Source organism: Amyelois transitella, chromosome 30 (assembly GCF_032362555.1).
Source record: "Amyelois transitella isolate CPQ chromosome 30, ilAmyTran1.1, whole genome shotgun sequence".
NCBI classification, from domain to species: Eukaryota; Metazoa; Arthropoda; class Insecta; order Lepidoptera; family Pyralidae; genus Amyelois; species Amyelois transitella.
Genome location: NC_083533.1, coordinates 4,830,578 through 4,857,514, shown reverse-complemented (window position 1 = coordinate 4,857,514; position 26,937 = coordinate 4,830,578). Strand labels below are relative to the sequence as shown.

Sequence of the window (26,937 nt, the reverse complement as noted above, 5' to 3'; positions counted from 1 at the left end):
CCATAAAAAATGCGCGTGCCATGTTAGCCCTGCTTCTCTTCGCTTGCAAATTGGAAAAGTCAATCAAGGAAAATGCTTAAAAACTAGACAGTGCCAACTGTCTCGAAAATACTGAAAGGCCACGTTCAGCGGTATGGCTTAATGATAGAATTGAGATTCAAATAGTGACTAGTAGCTATCCCATCGCCTAAAAGAAGTTTATCAGCCTTTCCATTGAATCAGTCTCAAAGACAAGCGGCGCGCACGCACTATGTTTTTTCTTCTCTACAAGACCAGCATCGAACTTTGCCCTATATGAATATGTTCCTCCTCCTATATATAACTCCTGTAGTCGCTTTTTACGACATCCACAGGGAAGAGATCGATATTCGCATTTATACCACAAAATACTCGCGTATAATAAAGTTATAACCTGATGAAGTTATTACCAAGCTAGGTACCCAGTAGCTGAGCAAACAGCCGCGTACGTGTTCAAAGCAAATAAATGGCCGTATTATACGAACTGCGTGTAATATAATAATTGACTTTTATATAATCTCGGGTGTATGCACAACGATCAGGAAAAGTATGTAAATTATTTAATTGAATAGCAATACTGCATAGTACCGTATAAATGTAAGTACTGCCATCTTATGGTACAGTTAGCTATAGTAAAACTTATCCTTTTAGAGGTTTAATTTTGTATGAAGAACGGTCTTGTTTGTCGGCTGTTGACTGTACTTATATACTGCCTGATTGATATTGGGCAAACAGAAAAACCGTCAATGTATATATATATTTTCCCGAGGCTTCAATAAAGTAGGAAGAAAAAGAAGTATATAACGACTGATGACTGACGTTTCTCCGGCAAAGTTTAGTCACTCTTGTTATTTAAATAGATTTTTCTTTACAGCCATCCTACTTCGGAATTCTCTCAAAATTACTAAAATCGTCTAACCTATGTATATATATGTTTAATTTCTTTCAAGTATATAATTATATTCTTTCTACTGCAATTTGGGAAACGGGCAGACTTACGTGTGAACATGGTAACACCCGCGTAGTGCTCATACTTGTTGCTGGATGTTGAGTCGTCTCAGACGGTCAATGAATATTTTTTGTAGTATCAAACATAATGAACAGGTTTGCGCAATGTCAGCGTAAGGCACTTATTCCTTTTTTGTGCGACGAAACGTTTGAAATCACGATTATACTACGATGATTTGAGTGCAAAAGTGGGTGGATGTCGTGAAAGACGACTTATGGACACATTAATATAGTGTAAGGTTCTTTACTTGTCTCTGGTCAGTCAATCAGTCAGCAGCTTGTTATATAAATAGATAGCTGTGTCTTCATGGCAAGAATTCCATGCACGTGCCGTTTGTAAAGCACGAGCAGGTCATGGAAGGTCACGAGGTGACCCACTTGTTTGTGGCCACTCCATTTAACTAACTACCCGGTCATCCCTATGAATTTGTAATATTCAATCGTCATAATTTGTCGGCACCACTCACAGTATTACGAGTACACCACAGATAGTTCTGTCGTCTCTACAACACTCTGATGTTTGTTGACTTATTATTACTTACATTTGAAACATCATGATTCAAAGCACTAAATAGTGCCGCCACATATTAAAAGTTTACAACTTTTGATTCGTCAACAATGCGCAGGATATTCCTTGAAGCTATGTAGCATTTCTAGATATAAACTTTCTTCAGAAAACTCTCTTTTCCACATTTCAAACACGGACAAAATACGTCTACAACTTTCAGAGATAAGCGCATACATACAGACAGAGCAAATATAATATGTAGTGATAGTGATAGAGTGATATGTACATAATTATAGTGACGCCGTCTACATTTTCTAAATGACCTATTGTTAGTCTGGCGAACATTCAGTTAGTCATAATGCATGTGTAACAAATAAAATGTAAATAATGTTAGTAAGATCGCGTTTATTTCCCGCATTTATTATAAATTGTAATGTAAATCTAATCTCCTGCCAAATTGTCTCAAATCATGTTTGGTCGCAATCGGCAAATAACGGAAACTCTAAATTGGCCATTGTAGTCTGACTGATCTCACAAAATACAGAGAGAGTAGAAAAATACCGACTGTCTAAATTGATAACACGGTTAAAACGTTATGAAGTGATGAGTCCCCGCGGCAGGACTCGTGCGAGGCCGTTTTTGTCGCTCGAAAAACTATCGCTGTCCGTTTCACCTCATAATAATAAGCAAAAGAGGACTGTGGTATACGATAAAAAATAAACATAAAAAACAAATCCATTAAAAAAATTACCACATACAAACTTCATTAATCTTATTTTTGTGTCGACATCTGTATTGTTTTTACTTTGTCAATGTTGGCCTTAATTGATGGGACCAAACCGAAATCGATTTTATAATTATTTGCTATTTTTAGTTTATTTATGTTTTGTATGAGGCTATGGGCGTCCGCTAGAGCATCGGTGGTGTAATGCCCGATTAAAAACGTGATGCAATGGGAGGCACAGGTTCATATCCTACCGCGGTCTGTACTAACTAACATGTAACAAGGTACATTACCTTGTCTGAGTTTCGTACATAAGTTTGAGTGCTAACCGTAGCTAACCTTTTACGGTGAGTGCAAGAAAACCTGCATATTCGGGCAACAGTATGCGGCGCGGCGCTCAGACGGGAGTATCTGCCAATTTTCCACTTTGACGTAAATTGTTAAATTTTACACCATTATACCTTAACTTTAAGCGAAAACTATGTCTAACTGGAATTCTACTATTAAAGCAACCAAATAGTTTATTGAACACAGTATGATTTCGTCAAAACAAACAAATTTAACCAAAAAACAAGGTAGCATTGTATCTCGTCATCTCAATTTCCTGAGGAAGCCTCGCAATCAAATACCGAGCACGCGATACGCGAAATAAAGGTGAATGTGCACTTCATCGAAACACAATAATGGTTTATTTAATTTTTTTTTACAAAAACTTACTTAAATAAAAATTATAACTAATAAAAAAAGTAAAACTAATTTAAATAAAAAAATTTAATTATTAAAATAAAAACATTTAGTACTTAATTTTAAAAAATACTATCTTCATTGTTTGTAATTGTAATGTTTTTTTTTTTCAATTCCAAAACTACCCTTTGACGACGTAGGTATATGTTACAAATAAGAGTCAAATATCACTCAAAAGCTCGGCTACAAAGCCGACTAATTTAATAAAAATGTGTGTAATAAATCAATGCAAATTAAGACCTCAACTTGTGGATAAAAAACCTCACGATTATCTTTTAAACATTCGGTGTCCGCTGTAGGCAGTGTGCACCGACCTCCAAGCACACGTTTCGTTTCACGCAAGTTCAAGGTCGCGGTGACTCGCATTGCCTTACGGACGCCGTTCCATTGTACGGAATATTTTAATTTTAGCCAAATTGCTTTTGGCTATCGATCGATATGATTAACCTTTCTTTACTGCTAGACAAAAGCTTTCTTGCCAGACATTTAAAATACTAAGGCGTCATTTTTGCCAAATTTACATTCTTATATTGCCGTGTGGTTCCCGGCACCATACAAAAAAGAATAGGACCACTCCATCTATTTCCCATGGATGTCTTAAAAGGCGACTAAGGGATAGGCTTACAAACTTGGGATTCTTTTTTAGGCGATGGGCTAACAACCTGTCACTATTTGAATCTCAATTCTATCATTAAGCCAAATAGCTGAACGTGGCCATTTAGTATTTTCAAGACTGTTGACTCTGTCGACCCCTCAAGGGATATAGATGTAACCATATGTATGTATGTTACATTCTAATATTATAATTTCGTTAGAGGGTAGACCTAGTCTCGAAAAGATTGAAAGACCACGTTTTTATATACGGAATTAAATGTATAATAGGATATCTGAATCTCAGTTCCATCATGAAGCCATACAGCTAAACGTGCCCCTTCAGTCTGTTGGCTCTGCCTACTCTACATGGGATATAGACGTGACGTGTGCATATATATGTAAATATAAGAATCAGATAGTGACAGTGATAGAACAAGGGATAGGATGATAATCAAAGTAATATTCACTATAAGACCATATTTTGTATTTTTGTAACGAACTACCTAATGTTCCGTCCGATCACGATGTAACGAGATTGGGTAAATATAAACATGTGTATATAAATCATCATAAATTTGTCAAAACAATTGTTTAAATAATATAAACAGACTAGACTTTCGTCAAAAGTAACGTGTTTGACGATTTAAATTCAAATGTGAAATACACGTGCACGTCGCAGGTACACGCTATACATTGATTGTACACTTATCATGAGGTCAACTAACACCAGCGAATACTATTAATAAAGCATTATATAACAATTACGATAAAGGCTCACTAGATACGGCGGAATATTCAAATTGAAATACAAAACCAATTAAAGTGTTCATACATAGATACATACATATAACCACGACTATATCCCTTGAAGGGTAGACAGAGCTAACAATCTTGAAAAACCTGATAGGTCACGTTTAGCTTTTTGGCTTTATGATAGAATTGAGATTCAAATAGAGACAGGTTACTAGCCCATCGCCTAAAAGAAGAATCCGAAGTTAATAAGCCTATCCCTTAGTCGCCTTTTACGACATCCATGGAAACATTCTTTTATTTATTGGTGCCGGGAATCACACAGCACTTTTAGTTTTTTATACAGTTTAAAAATGGCGAAGTCTTATTTATAGTGAAAAACCGCGTTCTGACATACCTTTGTTTTAAAAAATCAACCTCTTAAATACTACAGTGGGGGGAAAATTTAGTATGAAATTTATCATAACCGCTACCCGTACAAAACCGCCGCGGAGAGCTGGCTATGAATAAAGAATGCAAATAGAATTAGTAAAGCGAAGTTTGCTGGGCCGAGTCCGCGCAAGGCGTTGTCGTTTCTTGTTACTATCAATGACAACGATTAAAATCATTAGTTTTTCTCTGAAAAATCTTCCATGTCGGTCGGTGTCGGAGAAAACAGAAGCGGAATGCGCGCGCGTCGTAAAAGCCGGTCAAGGTGATGCACGAGTCATTCATGTCTTGTGATGGTGAATGAAAATAATCTATACCTTGATGACATTTATTTTGTACAAAAATAATTGACTTACATACATATAATGACGTCTTTTTCCCAACGGCGGCGCAGATAAAGCCAACTGTCTCGCAAAGATTGTTCTTTTTCCAAACGGATTAGCAACATGTCACTATATGAATCTCAATTCTATCATTAGGCCAAACAGCTGAGCGTGGCTCTGTCTACCCCGCAAGGGATATAGACGTGAGTATATGTATGCATGTACTATGTAACCCGATGCAGCTTGGTCAACGCCCTGTAATGCATTGCACTTGTGCGGGCGCCGCCGCGCGGGGAATTACACTTGCACGAGGTTTGTTCTCCTACTTTAATGTTTAAGGAAAATCAATGTATTTTTCCATACATAAATACAGTCACGTCTACATCCCTTGCAGAGTAGACAGAGCCTTGTTTCGAAAGTACTAAAAGCAGCTGTATGTCTGTACAATTGAATTGAGATTCAAACAATGAAAATTAATTTATTTGTCCACTAGCATTTACTTTACGCTCGACTTCTCATTATTATATCTTTATCGCTTACGGGGTAGACAGAGCCAAATGGTTTCGAGATGTGACTTATGGTAAAAAAGCATGGTGTGAGCAGCTTGGTTATATTATATGACTAGTAAGTCATTTCATACATATATACGTACATAAAATCATGCCTCTTTTCCGAAAGGGTAGGCAGAGACTACATCATTCCACTTGTCACAATCTGTTATGTTACTAGTTTTCGGGATATAAGATACCTCAATTACATGCCGTGTGGTTCCCGGCATTTTTATGAGTATCATTTCTTCTTTTTCCTGTGGATGACTTAGAGGCGAATAAGTGAATAAGAACTTTCACTCAGTACAAAATGAATTGTCTAAGTCGAGAACTTCTACTAAATAGTAAAGTACCTATTATTAAGGTAATTTTCAGATTGAAATTATAAATATCTGTAATTTTCCTTGTTTAAAATGTAACAGAGACACTGAATTATGACAATATTATAAATTCAAACGCCACAGAGCACACGAACGAACGCGGTCAGTGTCGGGTCGGTCTGCTGTGCACTGTGCTCTCAGTTGATTACAAATTTGCAATTTTTATCATTTTGCGTCAGAGGAAAAGATATCAACGCGCTCGAATAGGTTTTTTTATAGTTCTTTTTTCTTTTAAAAGTGATTAGGCAGGGCACCACGCCTGAGGCCCACGCCTTCGAGGAATCCCGATTTATTCAGTTCTGGATCGTGATCAATGCGGACATCTGGTTCTCGCCCGAGGATACAACTGGCCACATGACGTGAGGCGTGGAGTGCAGTCGTGACATCATGTTTGTGTAATGGTACACCGAGCCGGGAGCTTTCCCGGACTTTATAATAGTACCACTTTATCTGTTTTCCATGGATGTCGTAAAAGGCGACTAAGAGAATAGGCATATTTGTCTAGTGCAGGTTCTATGATCTTAAATGGGTTAGGTTCCTTTGCAAAGGTTGCAGAGGTCAAACGGGAGTCGCTTCATGTAAACACCTGACTTAATTTACGATCATGATCAATAGGTGCACCCCAGGTTCCTCTCCAGAGGGCCGAGTATGTATCCAGGATTACCGCCAGGGAGAGAAGTCTTATGAAGACCACTGCTGGCATAAACCTTGATAACTTGACAGCTTACGAGCTAAGTGCATCCTCCCTGCAACCTTACCATCATGTTTGATAAGCCAGCAATGCCACCGACGTCTGACCTGCAGCAAGGTTCGATATGAACAATACCAGTTTATGGGAACAGATTACGAGACAAACAATAGTTCTCACGGCAACATTACATTGCAGATTGCTGAAGTCAGCTGATAGCCTTGACGTTGACACCTCATAGGTTTCTAGAAGTTTGTTCTTACAAGGATTGTAGGAGTTCAAGACTGCAGCGCTACACCACCCTCTACAGCACTAGCTATGCATACATCTCAGGGATAGCTCTGTGGCGCCATCTCTACGCCACAAGTCACAACAGCTATCACGCGACGCTATCAGCCAATAACAAGACAACTATTTTATTTAAGTGTCGAATTTGCCATTACCCGCGATGACATAGAAAGTTCACCTTAATTCATTAATGGTGTAATTCATGATCTCAATGGATCCCCGACGAGATCGCGTGCGGAGGCCGCGTGTGACGGCGGCGCTCCTGGCTGTCACCGCTTGTAAAAACTGACAGCTTCACACTGATTGAAGGCGGAGGTGGCGGGAAAATAGTTTAACTTCACACTGTAAAGAAGTTTATACATAGCGTTTATTTAAACGGCTTTTAACGGACGCTAGACTCGATTCAAGAAATTTGTTTAAGTATCATTACAAGTACCTATGCCCAATCTTCTCACTTTTTTTCGGTTAAACAGGAGGAAGGATACGCCGTCTGCAAGTCTTTAACAACCCTGGAAGTTATAAACACTTACTTTTGTTTTGGATAAACATACACTATAACACAACTGACAAATTTTATATCAAAAAAGTCATCGGCTGGAGAGTCTTTCCTTGAACAAGCTATACATACACGCAATCAGTCCTCTTTACTCCTACTAGATAGACAGAGCGTTAAGTCTCGAAAAGACTAAAGGAAGGCCGTACACAAACAAACAAAGCATTACAAAAAAAATATCGCGCTTCAAACGCGTCGTGTACACAAGCTCTAAATTTGCATTATTCGTGCTGGTTAAGTGCAAAACTTGTTAGAAATTGTTGCAAATCAACTTAGGTACTAAAAAAGCAAAAGATTACTTGGCTTTTTTATCGTTGACGCAACGATTGTACTTAAAATTAATACTTAAAAAAAATAGAGAAAGATTGACTCCTGAGAAAATGAAATCGACGAGCTTGCATAAAGTCGCTTAACGTTATCTCCAATATGTGCCACTAGGTTTATACCTATGTATCCTTTGACGAAAATTCATGGCAGTCCAATGTATAATGAAAGCAAAATTACGTTGTAGGAAGTACTAATATTAAAACGTTGGCAGGCGAACTCTTTACAATGCGAACAAAAATATAATGATAGCTCTATGAACATAATTGCGTGCTGCTAAAAAGAGACTTATTATTCATTTATCAGTTAATTTTCATAATTATTCATTGACGTGATCCGGAAATGTTTGGAAACAAGCCACGGTTGAGAAATAAGAGTTCAGAAGGCGACGCTGGATCTTCCTTCTTAAATCGGTTCCTTTTTTTACGCACAAGTCTTTAGATGATGACTGAATTGTGAAATCTTACAGCTTACAGCTATCACTCGACCGAAATACGTGGAGTCATCTATAACGTAAACGAACAAAAACTAGACACTGACAAAAATTACTCATGTGAAGTAAGGTTGCCATAAAAAAGAAAAGCCATGTAGTTCAAACATAACGTTCCAGTGACCATTAATCATTCTGGATTTGAATTTGGGAGGTCACAGTCATGTGAGATATCAACGCGCAGCCCAAACCACTGGGTCTAGACATTCTAATTTTGCACGTAGGTTCTTTCTAGGGGTACCTACAGTAAAAAAAGGACCTCGTGCACCAACTATTATGGCGTAGCGATAGATGCCATACCATAGTTTGATTACTTCTTTTATCATATCAATGGATACAATCTATACTATAAATATAAAGGATTCACCCCCGAATGGCATGAAATCTACGACCGCTTTAGACCACTTTTTAAAGCTGTATCAATATTTCCAGTGGCGCTACGCGACGGTGGGCGAGCGCGCGGCGACGCTGCTCGGCGTGCTGCTGTCCTGGTGCTCCTCCTTCGGCCTGATCTGCGCGGTCGTCATCTACGGCGAGATCACGTCGCTCTTCGTGCAGAGACACAAGGCCGCGCCCACGACGCCGCACGCGCATATATTGAAGCTGTTTGGGGGAGGGGGACTGCTGTAAGTGGATTCATGTTCTTTTCTTTATATCTTGTAATTTACTTTTAAGTTTTGATTGCCTTGTGGTTTCCGTCACTTTAGAATAGAACGACTCCATATCTTTCCCATGGATACCGACATGGATCGACAAAAGCGACTAATGGATAGGCTTATAAACTTGGGATTCCTGTTGTAGGCGATGTGCTAGCAACCTGTCACTATTTAAATTTCAATTCCATCATAAATCCATACAGCTGAACGTGGCCTTTCGGTCTTTTCAAGACTGTTGGCACTGTCTACGTAACTGTATGTTTGACTGACTGTAACTGTACTTTGACTGAGTTCACAAGAGCTATGTTATATGAATTATCCTCATAAGTACACAAATATTTTGCTTAATATAATTGTAATTTAATTAGCTACTCTATCGCATTGGGTAACACTGTAATGATAGGGTTGGTTATTGTCAATAAATAAATAAATAAATGTTTGTAAATTTTGAAACTTGACTTGAAATGGTGACCTCCCAAACCTTTGTAGGGGTTACATTACTTATCTAGTCTCCTAATGTTCAGCTTTCGGGATTATTGGCTCTGTGTACCCCTTGATGAAATCGTGTAATATATGCAGAAGTAAGAGTCTTTAGTAGTAGTACTCTAGTAAAATAAGAAATGTGTTCGTCACCAGTCCAGCAGGCAATCGTTCGAGCCACATGGACGCGCTGGTGGACGACTCCGTCGCGTTCGGCGCGGCCAGCGTCGTCATCATGCTCGTGCAGTTCGCCACGTCCGCGGCGGCCGTCGCGCTGGCCAACTGGGCTGCGGGGAGAATGGTGAGCGTTGATTTAAACTAACAATTATTACTTTGATGAATTTAAATGTTACATTTTATTGCAGTTCGAGAAGTGACTGATCTGACTAGCTGAATGCTAAAATATGAGATTTGGAAGTTGCTATGATGGAAACATGTTTTCATTAGTTCCAGTTGGAAGAATTGAGATTCAAATAGTGACAAGTTTATTAGCTTTTCCCTTAGCCACTTTTTACGACATCCATCGAAATGGTATATATTTTCAAAACTGTTGGCTCCATCTACCCCGCAAGGGATGTAGGCGAGATTGTATATATGTATGTATGTAACAGAAGATATCAACTTTGGTCAATTCTTCCAGATAACCCGTCTCCGGTGGCGGCTGCTGCGCTCCGTCATCAGCCAAGAGATCGCGTTTTTCGACACCAACACCACCATGAACTTCGCCTCCACACTCACAGAGTGAGTTACATTTATTGAAACTTATTTTAACTGTAAACGTGCTATAAAACTCCTCGAACAACTTGTGTGTAAATTAAAAGCAAATACAATAAAAATTAAGTACCTATCTCATTCATTCATATAATCACGTGTATATGCCTTACGGTGTAGACAAAGCTTAAACTCTTGAAAAGACTGAAAGCATATGTTTAGCTGTATGGCTTAATGACGGAATTGAGATTCAAATATTGACAAGTTGTTAGCTGATTTCATTAAGAAGAAATTTTTATTGGCTTTGAAAGTTTATTAGCCTTTCCCTTGATATAAAAAAGTAAAAATCTTATGTTTTCTCCAACAATCGTATACCCGTGTTCGAATCCCGGCCAGGGCATAACGAGAAACGAACTTTCTCTGATTAGACTGGGTATTTGATGTTTGTCTATATGAGTATTTGTAAGTATCTCGTAACATAAGTCTCCAACTTAACTCGAGGCTAACTCGATCTGTGAAATCTGTCCCGTATATATTTATGTATTGAATTTCAGGGACACAGACAAGCTGCGGGCGGGCGTGGGCGAGCACGTGGCGATGACGGCGTACCTCGCGGGCTCCGTGGTGCTCGGCGGCGCGCTCTCGCTGTCGTACGGCTGGCAGCTCACGCTCGCCGGCATGTCGGTGGTGCCCGTCGCTATTTTGGTGGCTGGGACTGTTTCCAAGGTAAACAGGTCTTTTTCTATTCAGATTAAAGAGTCTTTTTTTTTTTTAAATTAAGTTTTACATTGTAATGTTTTCTGATTACATATACATAATCACGTTTTTAGCTCTTACGAGGATCCAAGGTTTAAAGCCTATCCCTTAGTCGCCTTTTATGACATCCATGGGAAGAAGATGGAGTGGTCCTATTCTTAAGCCTGATTAAGTTTCTTAAATACAACTACGATATGATACCGTCTGCACATCACAATGCAGACGGTATCATATCGTCATCACAATTTACAAATGCAATGTACTTAACATACCTAGATTTTTTACGAGACTATTATCATTTTTACATAGAACAATAATTAATGATTATTCTCCAGAAATTAATCTCGAAGAGTTATCTCTTAAATTATTTAAATTAACTGGAATTATTATTTTATTTGTATCATAGAAGACAATAGTAATCAAATAGCAGATAGATTATGTACAAACAGTTACGTTTTTATAATATTTATCTCGATGACATCTTGTCACTATCTATCAATGTTTTACATCAATATCCAATTTTTTCATCATCAAAGGTTCCCTAATTTTGAAACATTTTTTAAATGTCAAAATAAATCTCGAAATTTATTATTAACTGGAATACATAATTCATCATAACTTAATTGATTATTTACTTTAGTTTTATTTAAATTACTGATAAATCAATTAATCACAACAACTTCTTCTCTCGTCCATATTTCTATTCTAAGTTTGGATAATTGTGATATTGACGCTATTGTAGAAAATGCTGCAGTGCAGTTTGTTACCGCTTCTTCTGCACTGGTTCTTTGGAAGCGGGAGTAAACTTAGTTATAAGTAATTTATTTGACGTCAACCAATATTTTGAAACCAAAAGATAGGCTGTTATTAAGTAATAATGAAATAATGAATAAAAAAAATTAATTTGAATTTAACCATTTGTCATCAGTACCAGACGCGCTGTTCCTCTGACGAGGTGGTGGCGTACGGCGCGGCGGGCCGCGTCGTGGAGGAGGCGCTGTCCGCCATCAGGACCGTGCGCGCGTACGCCGGCGAGGAGCTGGAGGTCCAACGGTCAGTGCCATCTGGCGCATCACTTGTACGACTGCGACGCAGTTTATCAGTCCTGAAGTTAATGGCAGAGGGTGCAACTGGAAATACTCTTTAAGATGAGAGAGTGAAAGTAGTTAATCATTTTTGCAAATGGTCTTCTCTGAGAAAAGTAACCCAACCCTATGATTCACAATGAAAAGAGAACACATGATTTGAAAACTACGGCTTACGGCTAACTAATGATCCTTTCTATATATCCTTCGCTTATGAGTTACGAACATTCTCTGATTGTGTAGGGTTGTGGATGTATCTCTTTACAAGTATTTATTATAAAATCTTTATTTTATTTATCTGAATCTTCGTATGTATGTATTTCACAGGTACTCGGAAGCGCTGCGCGGCGCCGCTTTGGCCGCGCGGCGGCGGGGCGCGTGGGCGGCGCTGGGCGCGGGGCTGGGCTGGCTGCTCACGTACGCGCTCAACGCGATCGTGTTCGCGTACGGCGCCGCGCTCTGCGTGCGCGACATGGAGCTGCCGCCCGAGCAGCAGCAGTACCACCCGGGGATCATGCTGACGGTCAGAACCACTTCTCTTCATTCATACGTCTCTCGTATTTGTTCATTACTTATTAAACCTTCAGCTATTAAAGGTATAAGTTAACCTATGCATAGAAATTCTTTAAATCGTTTTTATTAGACTCGTATTTGCCTGCAGCACTGTCAGCGACATACGTAGAGCCCATTTAAGTATTCCAAAATACCGACACCCACAACAACATTCAAAATCTCAGTTTCCTGCGACCATTTGTTTCAGCGTAACCACTTGGAAAAAGCTGAAGATTTATATGATTCTCGTTCCAGGTAGCTTAGTATTAATGCAAAACACGCCTCTACCTCCGTTACCACCGCACCTATAATAGATAAGTTCTGTATAACATCGATTCTGTTTCCAGATCCTGTTCTGCACATTCATGGCGGCGCAGAACATCGCCATGTGCCACCCGCACCTGGAGATCTTCTCGGCAGCGCGCGGCGCCGCCCGCTCGCTGTTCCAGCTGCTGGAGCGGCGCTCCGGCATCGACGCGCTGACGGACGAGGGCATCAAGCCGGAGAGCTTCCGAGGGGACATTGAGTTTGAGAACGTGTACTTTAATTACCCGTCCAGGCCTGATGTTAAGGTGAGCGCATTAATCGTGTGATTCTGAAAAAGTTGGGAAGTGTGTGATAGTTTCAAAAATATTATTACCTTAATTGGATTACCTCTGGGCTCAAAAGATCCGGGTCAGGTTTAGATAAGGTGGTCGTAATCCTGCTTAATAAAAATTTTATTATTTTTAGTCCCGATTTGACATTTTCCAATTAGCAAGAAAGCTAAGTGAAACATGCATTGAATATTTGAGTACATATGCATTGTACAAACGCATAAAATTCTATAATTTTACCTAATGCGACCTTAACTCGTCAAAAGTTATAAGACATTTAGCTCTAAGCACTTCGTTGTAAGCGTTGGGTGCCGAGAGCCGCCTCAGACCACGACTATAATCCAGGTGCTGCGCGGGCTGTCGCTGCGCGTGGCCGCGGGCGAGACCGTGGCGCTGGTGGGCGGCTCCGGCTGCGGGAAGTCCACCGCGCTGCAGCTGCTGCAGCGGCTGTACGAGCCGCGCAGCGGGCGCATCTCCGTCGACGGCCACCCGCTCGACCAGCTGCATTTACACCATTTTAGACACAGCATTGGTAAGTATTTACTATGAAGTATTTATTTTATTTAGGTATTTATTTTTAAAAACTTTATTGTACAAAATAGATATGTATAGCACATTTTGCGGACTAAATGCTGGAAGTATCTATTATCTACCAGACAAACATTGGGTCATACAAAAAAAATTATGTGGGGTCGAACTAAATTAATATAGTACGGGTTTATGTAGTTCTATGATTTGGAATTCCCTCGCCGCATCTCTCTTTCCCGATACATACAACTTGAGGATTTTCAAGGCAAGAGTGAATAGGCACTATCAAATATAATAGTAATCCTAAAATGTGGTGCTCTTGTGGCATGATACCAAGAACTCCGGCTGCATTCCCGCGCTGGATGGCGACCGCTACCCTTTGCGCGAGACAAGAGCCGGCCCCGATCTAATCTGGAAATTATAATCGGATGATATGGTCACTATTTCCAGGCGTGGTCGGTCAAGAACCAGTACTTTTCAGCGGCACGATCAGAGACAACATCACCCTGGGCGTGGGCGACGTGCCCGAGGAGCAGCTGATCCTGGCTGCTAAGACTGCGCACGCGCATGACTTCATCACGAAGCTGGTTAATGTAAGTTAGCATCACAATATTGATAATTCTCAGAGCAACATGCTTGAACATGACTGTTGTTAGAAGCATACAACAAAATGTTGTCTGTTAATAGACATACTGTCGCCATTTATCTTCTTTTAAGTTCACGATAGACTGGAGGTTATAGCATGTTAGCATGGCCTTGAAATGAACCAGTAAATTAAAGTTTCCGCTAAATAAAAGAAGAAGGAATAAAATGTTTTTGAATAAAATCATAAGTCCATTATTTTCTGTCAGTCAAATTTTGTAAAATAGCAATCAGAATCTATAGAAAATCTTCGACTGTCACAGAGAATTAACGAAAATCATTTCACATAAAACCGCAGGCAAATTAAATTATTAAATTGTGTTAGCCTCGAAGTAAGTTCGAAACTTATGTTACGGGATACTAACTTAACGGTACTATATTTTACTATTAATACCCATATAGACAAACATCCAAAACCCATGCTAATCAGAGAAAGTTCGTTTGTCATCACTCCCTGGCCGGGATTTGTCCCGGGCTGATAATAACAGTAACTGTATCATGATATATATTGTCGGGCGCAGGGCTACGACACGGTGCTGGGCGAGCGCGGCGCGTCCCTGTCGGGCGGGCAGAAGCAGCGCGTGGCGCTGGCGCGCGCGCTGCTGCGGCGGCCCGCGCTGCTGCTGCTGGACGAGCCCACCTCCGCGCTCGACCCCACGGCCGAGAGACAGGTCTGCACAAACTCTGTTTTTTCTTTATTATAGCTTTTCCTGCAAACTTCGCGCATAAAGTCAAAATCTAATCCAACATTTTTGATAGGCTAGCAACCCGTCACTATTTGAATCTCAATTAAGCCAAACAGCTGAACTTGGCCTACCAGTCTTTTCAAGTACTGCCGCTTCCAAAACGTCAGTGAAGAGGAAGCGGTAACAAACTGCACTGCAGCTTTTTCTGTAATAACGTCAACTTCACAATTCTCCAAACTTAGAATATGTATAGAAATGTGGACGAGAGAATACTTTGTTATGATGAATTTAGTTAATCTCTTTCGCTAAGTGACATATTATTATTGAAATTGAGAGTACTTCTTTCAAATCTGAATAAGAAGTTTCCTGTGGTAGTACCACTAGTACTTATTATTAACAAACTTTCATTTTTCATTACATAAATGGTAAAATGTACGTTTTCCCGCCAGGTGCAAGCCGCGCTGGACGCAGCCAGCGCGGGGCGGACCACGCTCGTCGTCTCCCACAGGTACCCTCTCACTGCTAGCCACGCATTGACGATACAGGCTAAAGGAATAGGCCATGGGATATCTTAGACACTTCCTAGTGTAGTGTGTATTGACCTTTAGATGCATTTACCTTATGTATAGATTATTAACAAATAGTATTAAATTGAAGTATTATATTACCAAACAAATGGCGGCAACTGTTTATTATTGGATATAGGTATGCCTTTGATCATCCGCCATGCTATATATTTTATGGGTTAAGATATGTAATCACGTATAACCAATTAGTATTTAAGGAAATATTAAATTCAACTAAAGATGAGTTTAATGTGAAAAATAAAATCTTATAACATCATTAAAATTTGTTACGATTAATTAGGTTATTATTAAAAATAACTTTGTCCAGGCTATCGACAATAGTGAACGCGTCCCGCATCGTGTACGTGGAGCAAGGCAGCGTGCTGGAGCAGGGCACGCACGCGGAGCTGCTGGCGAAGGGAGGGGCCTACTACAGGCTGGTCCAGGATGACATCAACAGCAAGTAAGCAATTGATTTCTTCCTTGGACACTTAGGTATTAACCCGACACGTTGATACAAAAAAAATAGAGTTGGCTACCTAGACACTGCTGTACTGGGTCCAAAAATGAAACTCGGAATAAGAAGTAATCTGTATTAATGACTATAGATAAGGCAAGACAAGGGGTCTTCCCAAACTCCTAAGAAGGAGTTGGAGCGAATGGTCAGGGCTTTTGGCCCTCTTCATTGGTTTCTTCGCTGCCTACAACTGTAGGCAGGTCACTGGGGCGGCCGTGACGGCCTGGGTGTCTTCATCTTCGTTCTTCTGGGAGTTCCCATCGGCGGCGGCGTCGTCACTGGGCGACGACGTCTGCCGCAAGGCAGCGAGGGGAGGGCTTCACGCGACGGTCCGGAGGGCGGGCGTGGAGCGGCGCGATGCCGCGCAGGTGGCGATGTGATGATGCGTCCGCCCTCTCGAACATCTTCGTGGCCAGCCGGGCCACAAAGTCGTCTAGGCCGTCCCACTTCAGGTCCCTGAGGATCGTCGAGTTCCTCCCGTAACGCGGGGCTCCGACGACTGCTCTGGGACTGAGGTTCTCTTGGGCTCTGAGTTTTCTTCTGTTGGTCTCAGAGCAGTAGGCGTACCACGCCGGGTAGGGGCCGCGTACGTGAGGCGGGATCTGACATAGGTTCGGTAGATCCCGAGCTTCGTCCTCAGGGGGAGGCTGGAGGAGGGGATTGCGTGAAGCTTCCCCCTGGCTGCCTTGGTCTTCGTCACGACGTCTCCCACGTGTTTCTTGGAAGTGAGACGCCGGTCGATGGTCTCTCCCAGGTATTTGACATGCGGCTGCCACGGCACCGATTTGCCGAGCAGTAGCAGTGGAGGCGGCTGGGGTCTTGTCCCCGTCACGATTGCTTGAGTCTTGCCGACGTTTACCGAGAGCCTCCATTTGGAGAGCCAGCCCGGCAGAGCATTTAGTTTGGGCTGCGGCGTACAGCGGGCGTATGGACGACGGGTAGTACGCCGCATCGTCAGCGTACAGCGCCAGCTCCACCTGGCCGACGGCAGGGATGTCGTCGGCAAACGCGGCGTAGCAGGCCGGGGACAGACAGCTTCCCTGTGGCACTCCCGCGCGCACAGGGCGCACGGAGGAGACGGCGTCTTCCACTGCGACGTGAACTCGGCGATCGGTTAGGAAGGAGGCCAAAACCCTGACCATACTTGGGCCTCCGACAGCTTGTACAGCAGCCCCTCGGCCATGGACTTTACATTTAAGACTCGTAACCAAGAACTAGATACTAATGTTAAACTTACGAATATTTTGGCAACAGGGGTCCCTTACCACCGCTGTCAGCCGCCACTGAGCAGCCGGAGGACGTGCCGCCGCCCCCCCCGCCCGCCGCCTCGCCGCCGCGCGTGCGCCGCAACAACAGCACCGCCAGCGCGCACTCGCTACATAGAGGTAGGTCCTAATTTACCCGTACATTAGTTTTACCGCTAACCGATGCTCTTACGGTGAGGAAAAACATCGTGAGGAAACCTGCACATTCAAGCAACGGGAAGTGAAACCATGATCCAAAACGTATTAGGTTCCCCTGTAAAGGTTGCGGAGGATCCAATCCAAGGTCATGGTCAAAGGCGCACCCCGGGCTTTTCCCGACAGAAGTGTGGATATGATCTGAACTAACGCGAGGAGGAAGAACAGACAAGTAGTAACCGACTATTGGTGTGTAGGGCGCTACTGATTTTGAGCAATTTAAAAAGGAAGGTATATTTTGGTTTGTCCTGTTGTGCGTTACTGTAACTCGAGGTGGAATAAATAAATATTTGCGTCTTCTGTCGTAGAATCTCTGATCCGGAGCAGCTGCCGGCTCGGGTCCGTGACATCGCGCGTCGCCGCACCCGCCGCTGAAATCCTAGATCCTGTAAGTTTATTATATCTTAACGTACAATTTTGTTTTTTTGTTTTATTTATTTAGGCATTCGTCTTCCATCCACTCACGTTGAAGACGAAGATGTGTCATGTCTATCCAAGAGATACCCATTTATTATTTTCTGGAAAGTTCGCGGACAGTACTTGTCTGGGAATGTAGACAAGAAATTCTTTTCTCCCCCCAAAACTTTGATCTGTTGGTAAATCAATATAATCATTTCCTAGGCCGTCCAATAAAAGGGTACGCTAGATGTTAATCCATAAAATAATAAAAATTTTGAATTTATAAGCAGGTATCAAATAAATAACACTTGCCTTCCATCATCATCTTCATTCCCTCCATAATGTGAATTAAAAGAAAATCGTGGAAAGTGGAAAATATCTGCAATTTTCCGACTTAAGGAAAATAAAAAAAACATTTTCTCTATTTACAAAAGACTCCAGATTCATATATGACTTGTAACAGGAAGAAGACGACTCCTCGGAAGCGGCGGCGCCGGCCCCGGCCGCGTCCACGTGGTCGCTGCTGCAGCTGAACGCGGCGGAGTGGCCGCAGCTGGCGGGCGGCGGCCTCGCCTCGCTGCTCGTCGGCGCCACCATGCCCGTGTTCGCCTTGCTGCTCTCCAAGCTGTACGGGGTGAGTACATGACATACTGTCACGTCTATATCCCTTGCGGGGTACACAGAGACAGCAGTCTTCATGAGACTGAAAGGTCTCGTTCAGCTGTTTGGTTTAATGATAGAATTGATATTCAAATAGTGACAGGTTGCTAGCCCATCGCCTAAAAGAAATCCCAAGTATTTATGCCTATCTCTTAGTCGCCTTTTACGACATTCATGGAAAAGAAATGGAGTGTTCCTATTCTTCTTTCTATTGGTGTCGGGAACCACACGGCACAAGTAAATCAGAACTAAGAATTATATGTATGGCAATGACGTCCGCAGATGTTCTCCGGGTCGGACGGGCAGCTGATCCTGGCGCAGTCGCGGCTGTACGCGGGGCTGTTCGCGGCGGTGGCGGCGCTCTGCGGCCTGGTCATGTTCCTGCAGACCTGGCTGTTCAACAGAGCCGGGGCGGCGCTCACTGACCGCCTCAGGGTCAGGACTTTCCACAACTACTTGCGACAGGTGAGCGAGAGTAGGAGCCGCCTTCTTAATGGCGGATCTATGGTGGTTGGATGGAGCGTAATAAAATGAGAAAGTACTGACATAGATATATAAGCCAGACAAATCTAGTTAAAGGTGGAGGTGGCTGGAGGAATCTGCTCGAAAAGGCCAAACCCCACTTAGGGCTGTACTGACTAAAAAGAAGATGAAGTAAATGTGCTAATATGCTGCTTTAACTGACCACCTCAGGGTTAGAACTTTAGACAACTTCGACGTCAAGGTCCTATAATTTGAGATTCATAAACTGCCTTCTCTCACTTGGAGTTAGAAGCAATTGGGTTCAATTATTTATGTTGCCAAGGTACCCTGACGACTTGGTGTCTTTTCCAGGAGCAAGGCTGGTTTGACGCCTCGGAGAATTCAGTGGGAGCGCTGTGTGCGCGCCTCGCCTCCGACTGCGCCGCCGTGCAGGGAGCTACCGGTGAGTTGTCTTTAGTAACAGGCAGTCATCTACCAGACGGACATATTATTAGCTATAGGTTACTGCTGTCCAGTTAAGTAATAAACAAATAAGGCAAGTATACGATCTAGTTGGCTTGTAGCAAAAGCTAAAATTGGAATGCAAATTGGATTCAAATTTTGAAATTTTTAAAGTCTTTGGACCTAACTCAGATGGATGTACGGGTGGTGCGATAACTGTAAAGGAAATTATCATAATATAAATATAAAGAATAGGTCTTTTAACTCATATGATAGTGTATAAAATCCCGATATTTAATGTTTTTTCTGGCAGGCACTCGTCTAGGCACGGTTCTACAGGGAGTGAGCACGATGGTGATCGGCGTGTCGCTGGCGCTGGCCTACAGCTGGAAGATGACTTTAGTCAGCCTGCTCAGCGTGCCGTGTGTGAGTGTCATACTAATCTTTATGCTGGTCATATTTTCTGAAGTGAGTCGTTAATTGTTTGGCAAACATAACATGATACCAACAGTCGTATAGTATCTGAAACAACCCCGAATTTATTATTATACGATGTATGCAGAGATCGTGGCGAGTGGAAGGATGTAGTCTGCGTATCCCTCCCGTTAACAAGGCGTGGTTTTATATGTTTGTATGTAATCAGGTGATCGGCGGCATCTACCTGGAGGGCTACGTGACGAAGCGCACGGAGGTGCGCGAGCGCCGCGCGCTCGAGCACGCCGCGCGCATCGCCACCGAGGCCGTGCTCAACATCAGGACTGTGCATAGCTTAGGTGAGCTAGTCATTCTAACGCCAATGTGTTTTTCTTTTGTTTAATTCACTTACTAGCTTTACATTTTAAAATTTGCAGCAAGCAAGCAATCAAGTTAAAAAGTAAAGCTCCAAGATCGGGCTTAAGATACTTCCTTGGGGAACACCAAAATAGTTTTATCTCTAATATCTGATCAGAACCAAGCATGCGTTATTGTTTTTCATGTATTAAAGTGCATTCATTTTAATAGTTTGTGTAAAGTTACATAACACAGATTTTTCCCAAGTTTAGTACTACAATGGGAAAGGAAAACGTATCGAAGGCTTTGGCAAGATCAAGTAAATATTTTTTTAGTCTCCGATTGTCTAACTACATAGGAGTAACTTATAAACTGATCGCTTTCATCATCAAAATTTAACATTTAACCGCTTGTTACTGAACGATGATGATGTTGTGTATCGCAGGCGTGGAACACACAATCCTCTCCCGCTACAAGGCGGCTCTGTGTGACGCGCAGGCGCGGGCGCGCGCGGCGGGGCGCCTGCGCGGGCCCGTGTACGGGCTGTGCCTGTGCGCGCCCACGCTGGGCTACGCCGTGTCGCTCGCGTACGGCGGCTACCTCATCGCCAGGGAGGGGCTGCAGTACGAGTACGCTATCCTGTGAGTACCATCATCATCTAGGCCTTAGGATTCCTTCTCTCTCATCTATGTGCGGTCCTAACTTCGGTCTAGGTCTTAGGTCTAGAGACCACGTTGTCATCACATTACTTCTTTCTGTTTCTTCAGAGATCTTGACAAGTGCAAAGATGTAGTCTCTGCCTACACCTCCGGGAAAAAGGCGTGATTTTATGTATTGATTTCAGTGTAGCGGAATCCCTGATCTACGGCGCGTGGATGTTAGCAGAAGCTCTCTCATTCGCACCCAACTTCTCAGCGGCGAGACGCGCCGGCGCAAGGATCCTGCTCGCCTTGAGAAGACAGCCCACCATCGTCTCCGAGACCGAGGATGATGACCCTAACTGGGTAAGGATTCGGTCTTCTTAACTTATCGACTCAAGAAAGATAGACGTTAGACTATCATAGAGTGCCGTAATCTGGGAATATCTTCTATCTCTTTCTAATCCCATTTCACCTGGTTATGTTGCGAATGTTTTTGATTAATGGGGTTATTAGGAGACCTCCACATCTTTTTTTGCCGGTAACTTAGTGGACCCTAAGCTTTGAAGCCAGCAGCTAAATATAGGAAACCGAGAAAATATTGTGCCCACCAACTGGAATGAATTCACTCATCTGACTTACCTCACTCAGGATCATGGTCTAAACGAGCACCTCGGGCTGCTCTCTTGAGTGGTTAGGAGTAACGGCAGGAGGAAGATGAGAATATTGTGTCCCCCTATCCAAATACATTCGCTCATTGCGCAATCGTGGCCCGCAGTCGGCGGCGGGCGAGCTGAGCCTGGAGGCGGTGAGCTTCCGCTACCCGCGCCGCGCCGCGCCCGTGCTGCGCGCGCTGCGGCTGCGCGTGCGCGCGGGCCGCTCGCTGGCGCTGGTGGGCGCCAGCGGCTGCGGGAAGTCCACCGTCATGCATCTGCTGCTGAGGAGCTACGACCCGGACTCCGGGGTTGTGGTCAGTGCTTTTTGCATTTTCTTGACTGACTCTTAACTAGGTAACTACTTGTGACAATAACTGTATATCCATACAGTTGCTAATTACAATAGAGCGTCGATGTTTGAGCCGGTAAGATGCCCGCTTAAAATGCGCATTTACCAATGACTATTTTCGAAGTAATGTACATTAGTTTAAATACTAACTGATGCTCTTTCGAAAAGGGAAAACATCGTGAAAAAACCTGCACATTCAGGCATCTGAATGTGTAACCAAGGATCCAATACAGATTGGGTTTACCTGCAAAGGTTGCAGAGGTCGAACGGGAGTCACTTCGTGTAAATATATATAGATACAAGAAGAATAAGCAGACCGTACCTTAAACATGTAAACATTTTCCCTCAGAAACTGGACGGGCGCGACACCAAGCGCTCCCTCTCGCTCGCACGCCTGCGCGCGCAGCTCGGGCTGGTGCAGCAGGAGCCCGCGCTGTTCTCGCGCTCCATCCGCGACAACATCGCGTACGGAGACAACGCCCGCGCGGTGCCCATGGCCGAGATCATAGCGGCGGCGCAGAAGGCCAATGTGCATAGCTTCATCGCGGGGCTGCCGGCGGTGAGACAACATTTTATTTACTAACTTTTTTTACGGATTATTAGATTTTTTTTTTTTTTTTTTTATTAATAAATATCTTTATAGAATGAGTTCTTAGTACTTGGTTGGTGCTACACATGGAGAGCGCAAGGTTCCGTTTCTAGGTCACGGGCTTCTAATGGGGGTTAAAACAAATCGCATCGGTGGAAAAATTCAATTAGATCAATTTAAAAGGAATGTTTTGTGATTTTGTATGAAGGGCAGTTTTTTGCCAAGATGTGTGGTAACTTGATCACAAAATGTTTGCGTGCAGGGCTACGAGACCCGGCTGGGCGGCGGCGGCGCGTCCCTCTCCGGCGGGCAGAAGCAGCGCGTGGCCCTCGCGCGCGCGCTGCTGCGCGACCCGCGCGTGCTGCTGCTGGACGAGCCCACGTCCGCGCTCGACGCCGCCAGCGAGAAGGTACGCGGGTGCCGCCGCCTCCGTGTCTTCTTTATGCCCTTCATGTATTCGTTTATCTGTTTCAATGTCTGGACAAACAAGTGATGTATTTGACCTGTTAAAGCGAGTGTTAAAAATAGATAAAGGAACAAATAAAAGATTATTTTATATAAACAAATAAAAAGACACACAGACAGTCACATCTACATATATCCCTTCCAGGGTTGACAGAGCTAACAATCTTGTATAGACTGATAGGCCACGTTCAGATGTTTGTCTTAATGACAGAATAAAGATTCATATAGTGACAGGTTGCTAGACAGGTCGCCTAAAAGGAGAATCCCAAGATAAATCCAAGCATATCCTTTACTCACCTCTTACGTCATCCACGGGAAAGAGATGAAGTGGTTCTATTCTATTTCCTATTGTTGCCGGGAACCACGCGACAATGTGATCTACCAAAGACAATTCCTCATCGTGTTTTCCTCGCCAGGTGGTGCAGCAGGCGCTGGAGGCGGCGGCGGCGGGGCGCACCACCGTCATCATCGCGCACCGGCTCGCCACCGTCCGGCACGCGGACACCATCGCCGTCATCGACAAAGGTACAGGGTTCATTCTTTTTGAGGCTATAGGCTAGCATACACACCCTTGTGAAGTAGACAGATACAACAGTTTTGAGAAGATTGAAAGGCCATGTTCAGCTGAATGGCTTCATGATGAAATGGAGATTGAAATGTTGGGAAACCAAAAGATGTGATAATTTTTAAGTGATATGAATTATGCCATAATAATGAATAAATTTTTTGAATTTGAATATGATGACAGGTTGCTAGCTCAAAAAGGTGACTAAGGGATAGGCTTATAAACTTGGGATTGTTCTATTAGGCGATGGGCATGCAACCTGTCCCTATTTGAATCTCAATTTTATCATTAAACAAAACAGCTCTACGTGGCCTATCAGTCCTGCTGAGCTTTCAAGACTACTGGCTCTGTTTACCCCGCAAGGGATATAGACGTGATTGTATGAATGAATGACCAACATTACTCTTTCAGGTGTCGTAGCCGAAAGCGGGTCACACGACGAATTAGTGCGAAAGAGAGGACTTTACTGGGAATTATTACAACAGCAAGGCCCAGTGGACGCGGCGGCGTAACGGCGGCGGCCATCTTGTCGGACGCCATCTTGATTAGCTAATTTGAGTCGATGTTGACAAGATGGCGACACGGCGTCTGGTTCAATGTTGCCATAAGAACGTGACAGTGTTGCCATTAAACAACGACTCGATCAAAGTTGTCAATTGTCATCAATTGGGTTTCGGATCTCGAGTCCCACTAGCGGCCTCTGGTGATGAAAATTTGTATCGTTGATAGAAAAAGCTACGGTAAACTCCCAAAAAAGAATTGGTATTTACAAAATAATTATATTTCAAACAACTCAAACCCGCGGTATCATCCGCGTAATTTAAATAAACTTCAAATCCGATTTTACATAACAAATATTAAGCGACCGTGCTCAAACTCTCGCGTGTTCAAAAGATGTTAAAAAGCTACTTTTTAACATCTATTCATTTAGCTCTCTGAATTTTCACTAAGTAATCCTAGATTGTTACAATAATGAGTTAATACCTGATGATCTTAGATATAGTATTTTTAAACCACAAAGTTGTCTGACAAATTATGAATGTAATTAAAAACCGACCATATTTCAGTGGCAATAAGATGGATTTGCACAGAATTTCAAAAGGTTATGGGCCCACCAACTTTATCTATACGACTTTCCATATTATACATACAATTACATATCCCTTACGGGTAGAGAGAGCGAAATTTTAAAAATATTGAAAGTTCCATCTTTTAGCCACTGGAGTGAGGCGTGTTTCAAAAATGTCACCTATATTTAAATCTCGTTCTAGTTTAAGTGTCCTATTTTGAGGTTATAATTATAAATAACATAAATATAGAGTTTATCCATGACTGTGATTATGTTGGTATTAAGTTATTTAATTGATCTTATTGTTTAAGTAACAACACGACATTTAGTATTATTATGTACAAATAGTTTTAGTGTAATTATAAGTCAATCTCTTTCCATTTCTTTTAAATTCTTTTTTATTCATTCTTTCAATATTTTCTTTTTTCATTTCACATAACAATGTATAACAATAATCGAGTATGCAACGCTATTGGTAGTTTTCTTTTATATTTTAGCACTTTGTTTACTATTATTTTAGTTTCTTATTTATAATAATAAAAAAAAATATCTACTGTGCGAAACTTTTCTATAAACTATTCATCATAGATGAAAAATGTGCGTTAAGTAAATAAAATAAATTAGGGCAATTGAATCTATTTATATCTTAAGTGTAAAGTAAAAAGGTTTGTAGGGATCACATTTTGATTGTTTTAAATAAGATAAATGTAAATAAATGAAAAAATAAATAAAATTGAATGTTTGGAACAAATGGACAACCATTCCGTATTTATGTATAAAAACGCATGCGCGGAACTCTTTGGTCCCGCCATAGATTCGGCGGAAGAGTAATTTTAAAATGTCTGTTTGGCAGAAAAGAAGATTTTGCGTATTTTTGTCCGTTCGTTCTATACTCTTAAATACTAATTTATTTCTTTCATATTTAGCTAATATCCTTCCCCGTCTACTCTTCTTCTGACTGCGCTTCATCTTCCATAAAATAAGCCTAATCTACCGCGTCAGGTTGGAAAAAAATTGTTACTAGATATAGCCATAAAACCTTGTGATAAATAAAACAAATGTTTCGATTTAAATTGTTCTTTTATTTATTTTCAAATGTAAATTGTTTTTTTTACGGTATACATTAAGTGAGCATAATTGGACCGAAGAACAGTAAATAATGCTATTTAACACATCACTTTAATAAATAATAACATATTTTGTTGAATAGAAAACAGGATCCTCCTGCGTTTGACCCGGTTTTCTCTCTCGGAAGGAGCCCAGGGTCCGCCTAAGACCACGATTCAAGATGGGAGGAAATATTTATATAACAATCACAGTTTCGCCTGGTTTCTCGGTGCTGTGAAACGACGTGAAAGTAACAATGAATTTATTCAATTGTAACCCCTATACTATTTTATTAAAAATCACACTACAAGGTTGGACCTCATGAAATTTTCCGTCAATCTTTATTTTATATTTAAACCCTAAAACTGATCTGTCCATTACTGTACTAATATTATGTAATGTACTTACTTGAAATAAAGTCGTTATTTTATTGGAGTTTCACTCGGTTTTGGCAGTAGGTTGCGGTATTCTGCGCCGTCCAATATTACTCGAGGCGATACGTAGGTGATCGTACGAGTACTGTAATTAGTTTGTAAATAGCCCCACATAAGCTATGCAAAATTGATAAAGTAATAAATAACTTTACGAAATATTAAAACATACATACATAAAATCACGCCTCTTTCCCGGAGGGGTAGGCAGAGACTACCTCTTTCCACTTGCCACGATCTCTGCATACTTCTTTCGCTTCGTCCACATTCATAACTCTCTTCATACAAGCTCGGCGGTTTCGGGTACTTTTGACCTGACCCTTTACCAGGACGTCCTTAATTTGATCAAGATACGTTCGTCTAGGTCTTCCCACTCCGACCTTTCCCTCCACACTCTCCTTGTATATCTGCTTAGTCAACCTGCTTTCATTCATCCTCTCCACATGACCGAACCATCTTAACATACCCTTTTCTATTCCTGTAACTACATCTTCTTTCACATCACAACATTCCCTTATCACGCTGTTCCTTATCCTGTCACTTAATTTCACACCCATCATACTCCTTAACGCTCTCATTTCCACTGCATTTATTCTGCTTTCATGCTTCTTTTGCCATACCCAACTTTCACTCCCATACATTAATGTCGGGACCAACACGCCCCTGTGCACAGCCAGTCGAGCCTTTTTGGATAGTTTCTGACTGCTCAT

General features: G+C 42.1%; 1 protein-coding gene across 1 annotated transcript in view; it reads left to right on the top strand.

The window, feature by feature from the left end:
• LOC106138897 (multidrug resistance protein homolog 49) overlaps positions 1–25,118 on the top strand; it is a 43,825-nt gene extending 18,707 nt beyond the window's left edge. Inside the window, exons 2-27 of the mRNA XM_013340188.2 lie at positions 8,802–8,995; positions 9,662–9,806; positions 10,146–10,246; positions 10,771–10,942; positions 11,901–12,025; positions 12,385–12,580; positions 12,957–13,181; positions 13,551–13,737; positions 14,184–14,326; positions 14,897–15,046; positions 15,511–15,569; positions 15,956–16,090; positions 17,399–17,529; positions 17,913–17,992; positions 18,467–18,637; positions 18,946–19,128; positions 19,498–19,588; positions 19,901–20,013; positions 20,231–20,360; positions 20,804–20,999; positions 21,203–21,362; positions 21,775–21,966; positions 22,351–22,560; positions 22,853–22,999; positions 23,472–23,580; positions 24,032–25,118. Of these exons, the coding sequence (XP_013195642.2) occupies positions 8,802–8,995; positions 9,662–9,806; positions 10,146–10,246; positions 10,771–10,942; positions 11,901–12,025; positions 12,385–12,580; positions 12,957–13,181; positions 13,551–13,737; positions 14,184–14,326; positions 14,897–15,046; positions 15,511–15,569; positions 15,956–16,090; positions 17,399–17,529; positions 17,913–17,992; positions 18,467–18,637; positions 18,946–19,128; positions 19,498–19,588; positions 19,901–20,013; positions 20,231–20,360; positions 20,804–20,999; positions 21,203–21,362; positions 21,775–21,966; positions 22,351–22,560; positions 22,853–22,999; positions 23,472–23,580; positions 24,032–24,132 (3,846 nt within the window). The 3' untranslated portion in view covers positions 24,133–25,118. The remainder of the gene's footprint in view (positions 1–8,801; positions 8,996–9,661; positions 9,807–10,145; positions 10,247–10,770; positions 10,943–11,900; positions 12,026–12,384; positions 12,581–12,956; positions 13,182–13,550; positions 13,738–14,183; positions 14,327–14,896; positions 15,047–15,510; positions 15,570–15,955; positions 16,091–17,398; positions 17,530–17,912; positions 17,993–18,466; positions 18,638–18,945; positions 19,129–19,497; positions 19,589–19,900; positions 20,014–20,230; positions 20,361–20,803; positions 21,000–21,202; positions 21,363–21,774; positions 21,967–22,350; positions 22,561–22,852; positions 23,000–23,471; positions 23,581–24,031) is intronic.
• Positions 25,119–26,937: the final 1,819 nt, after the last annotated feature.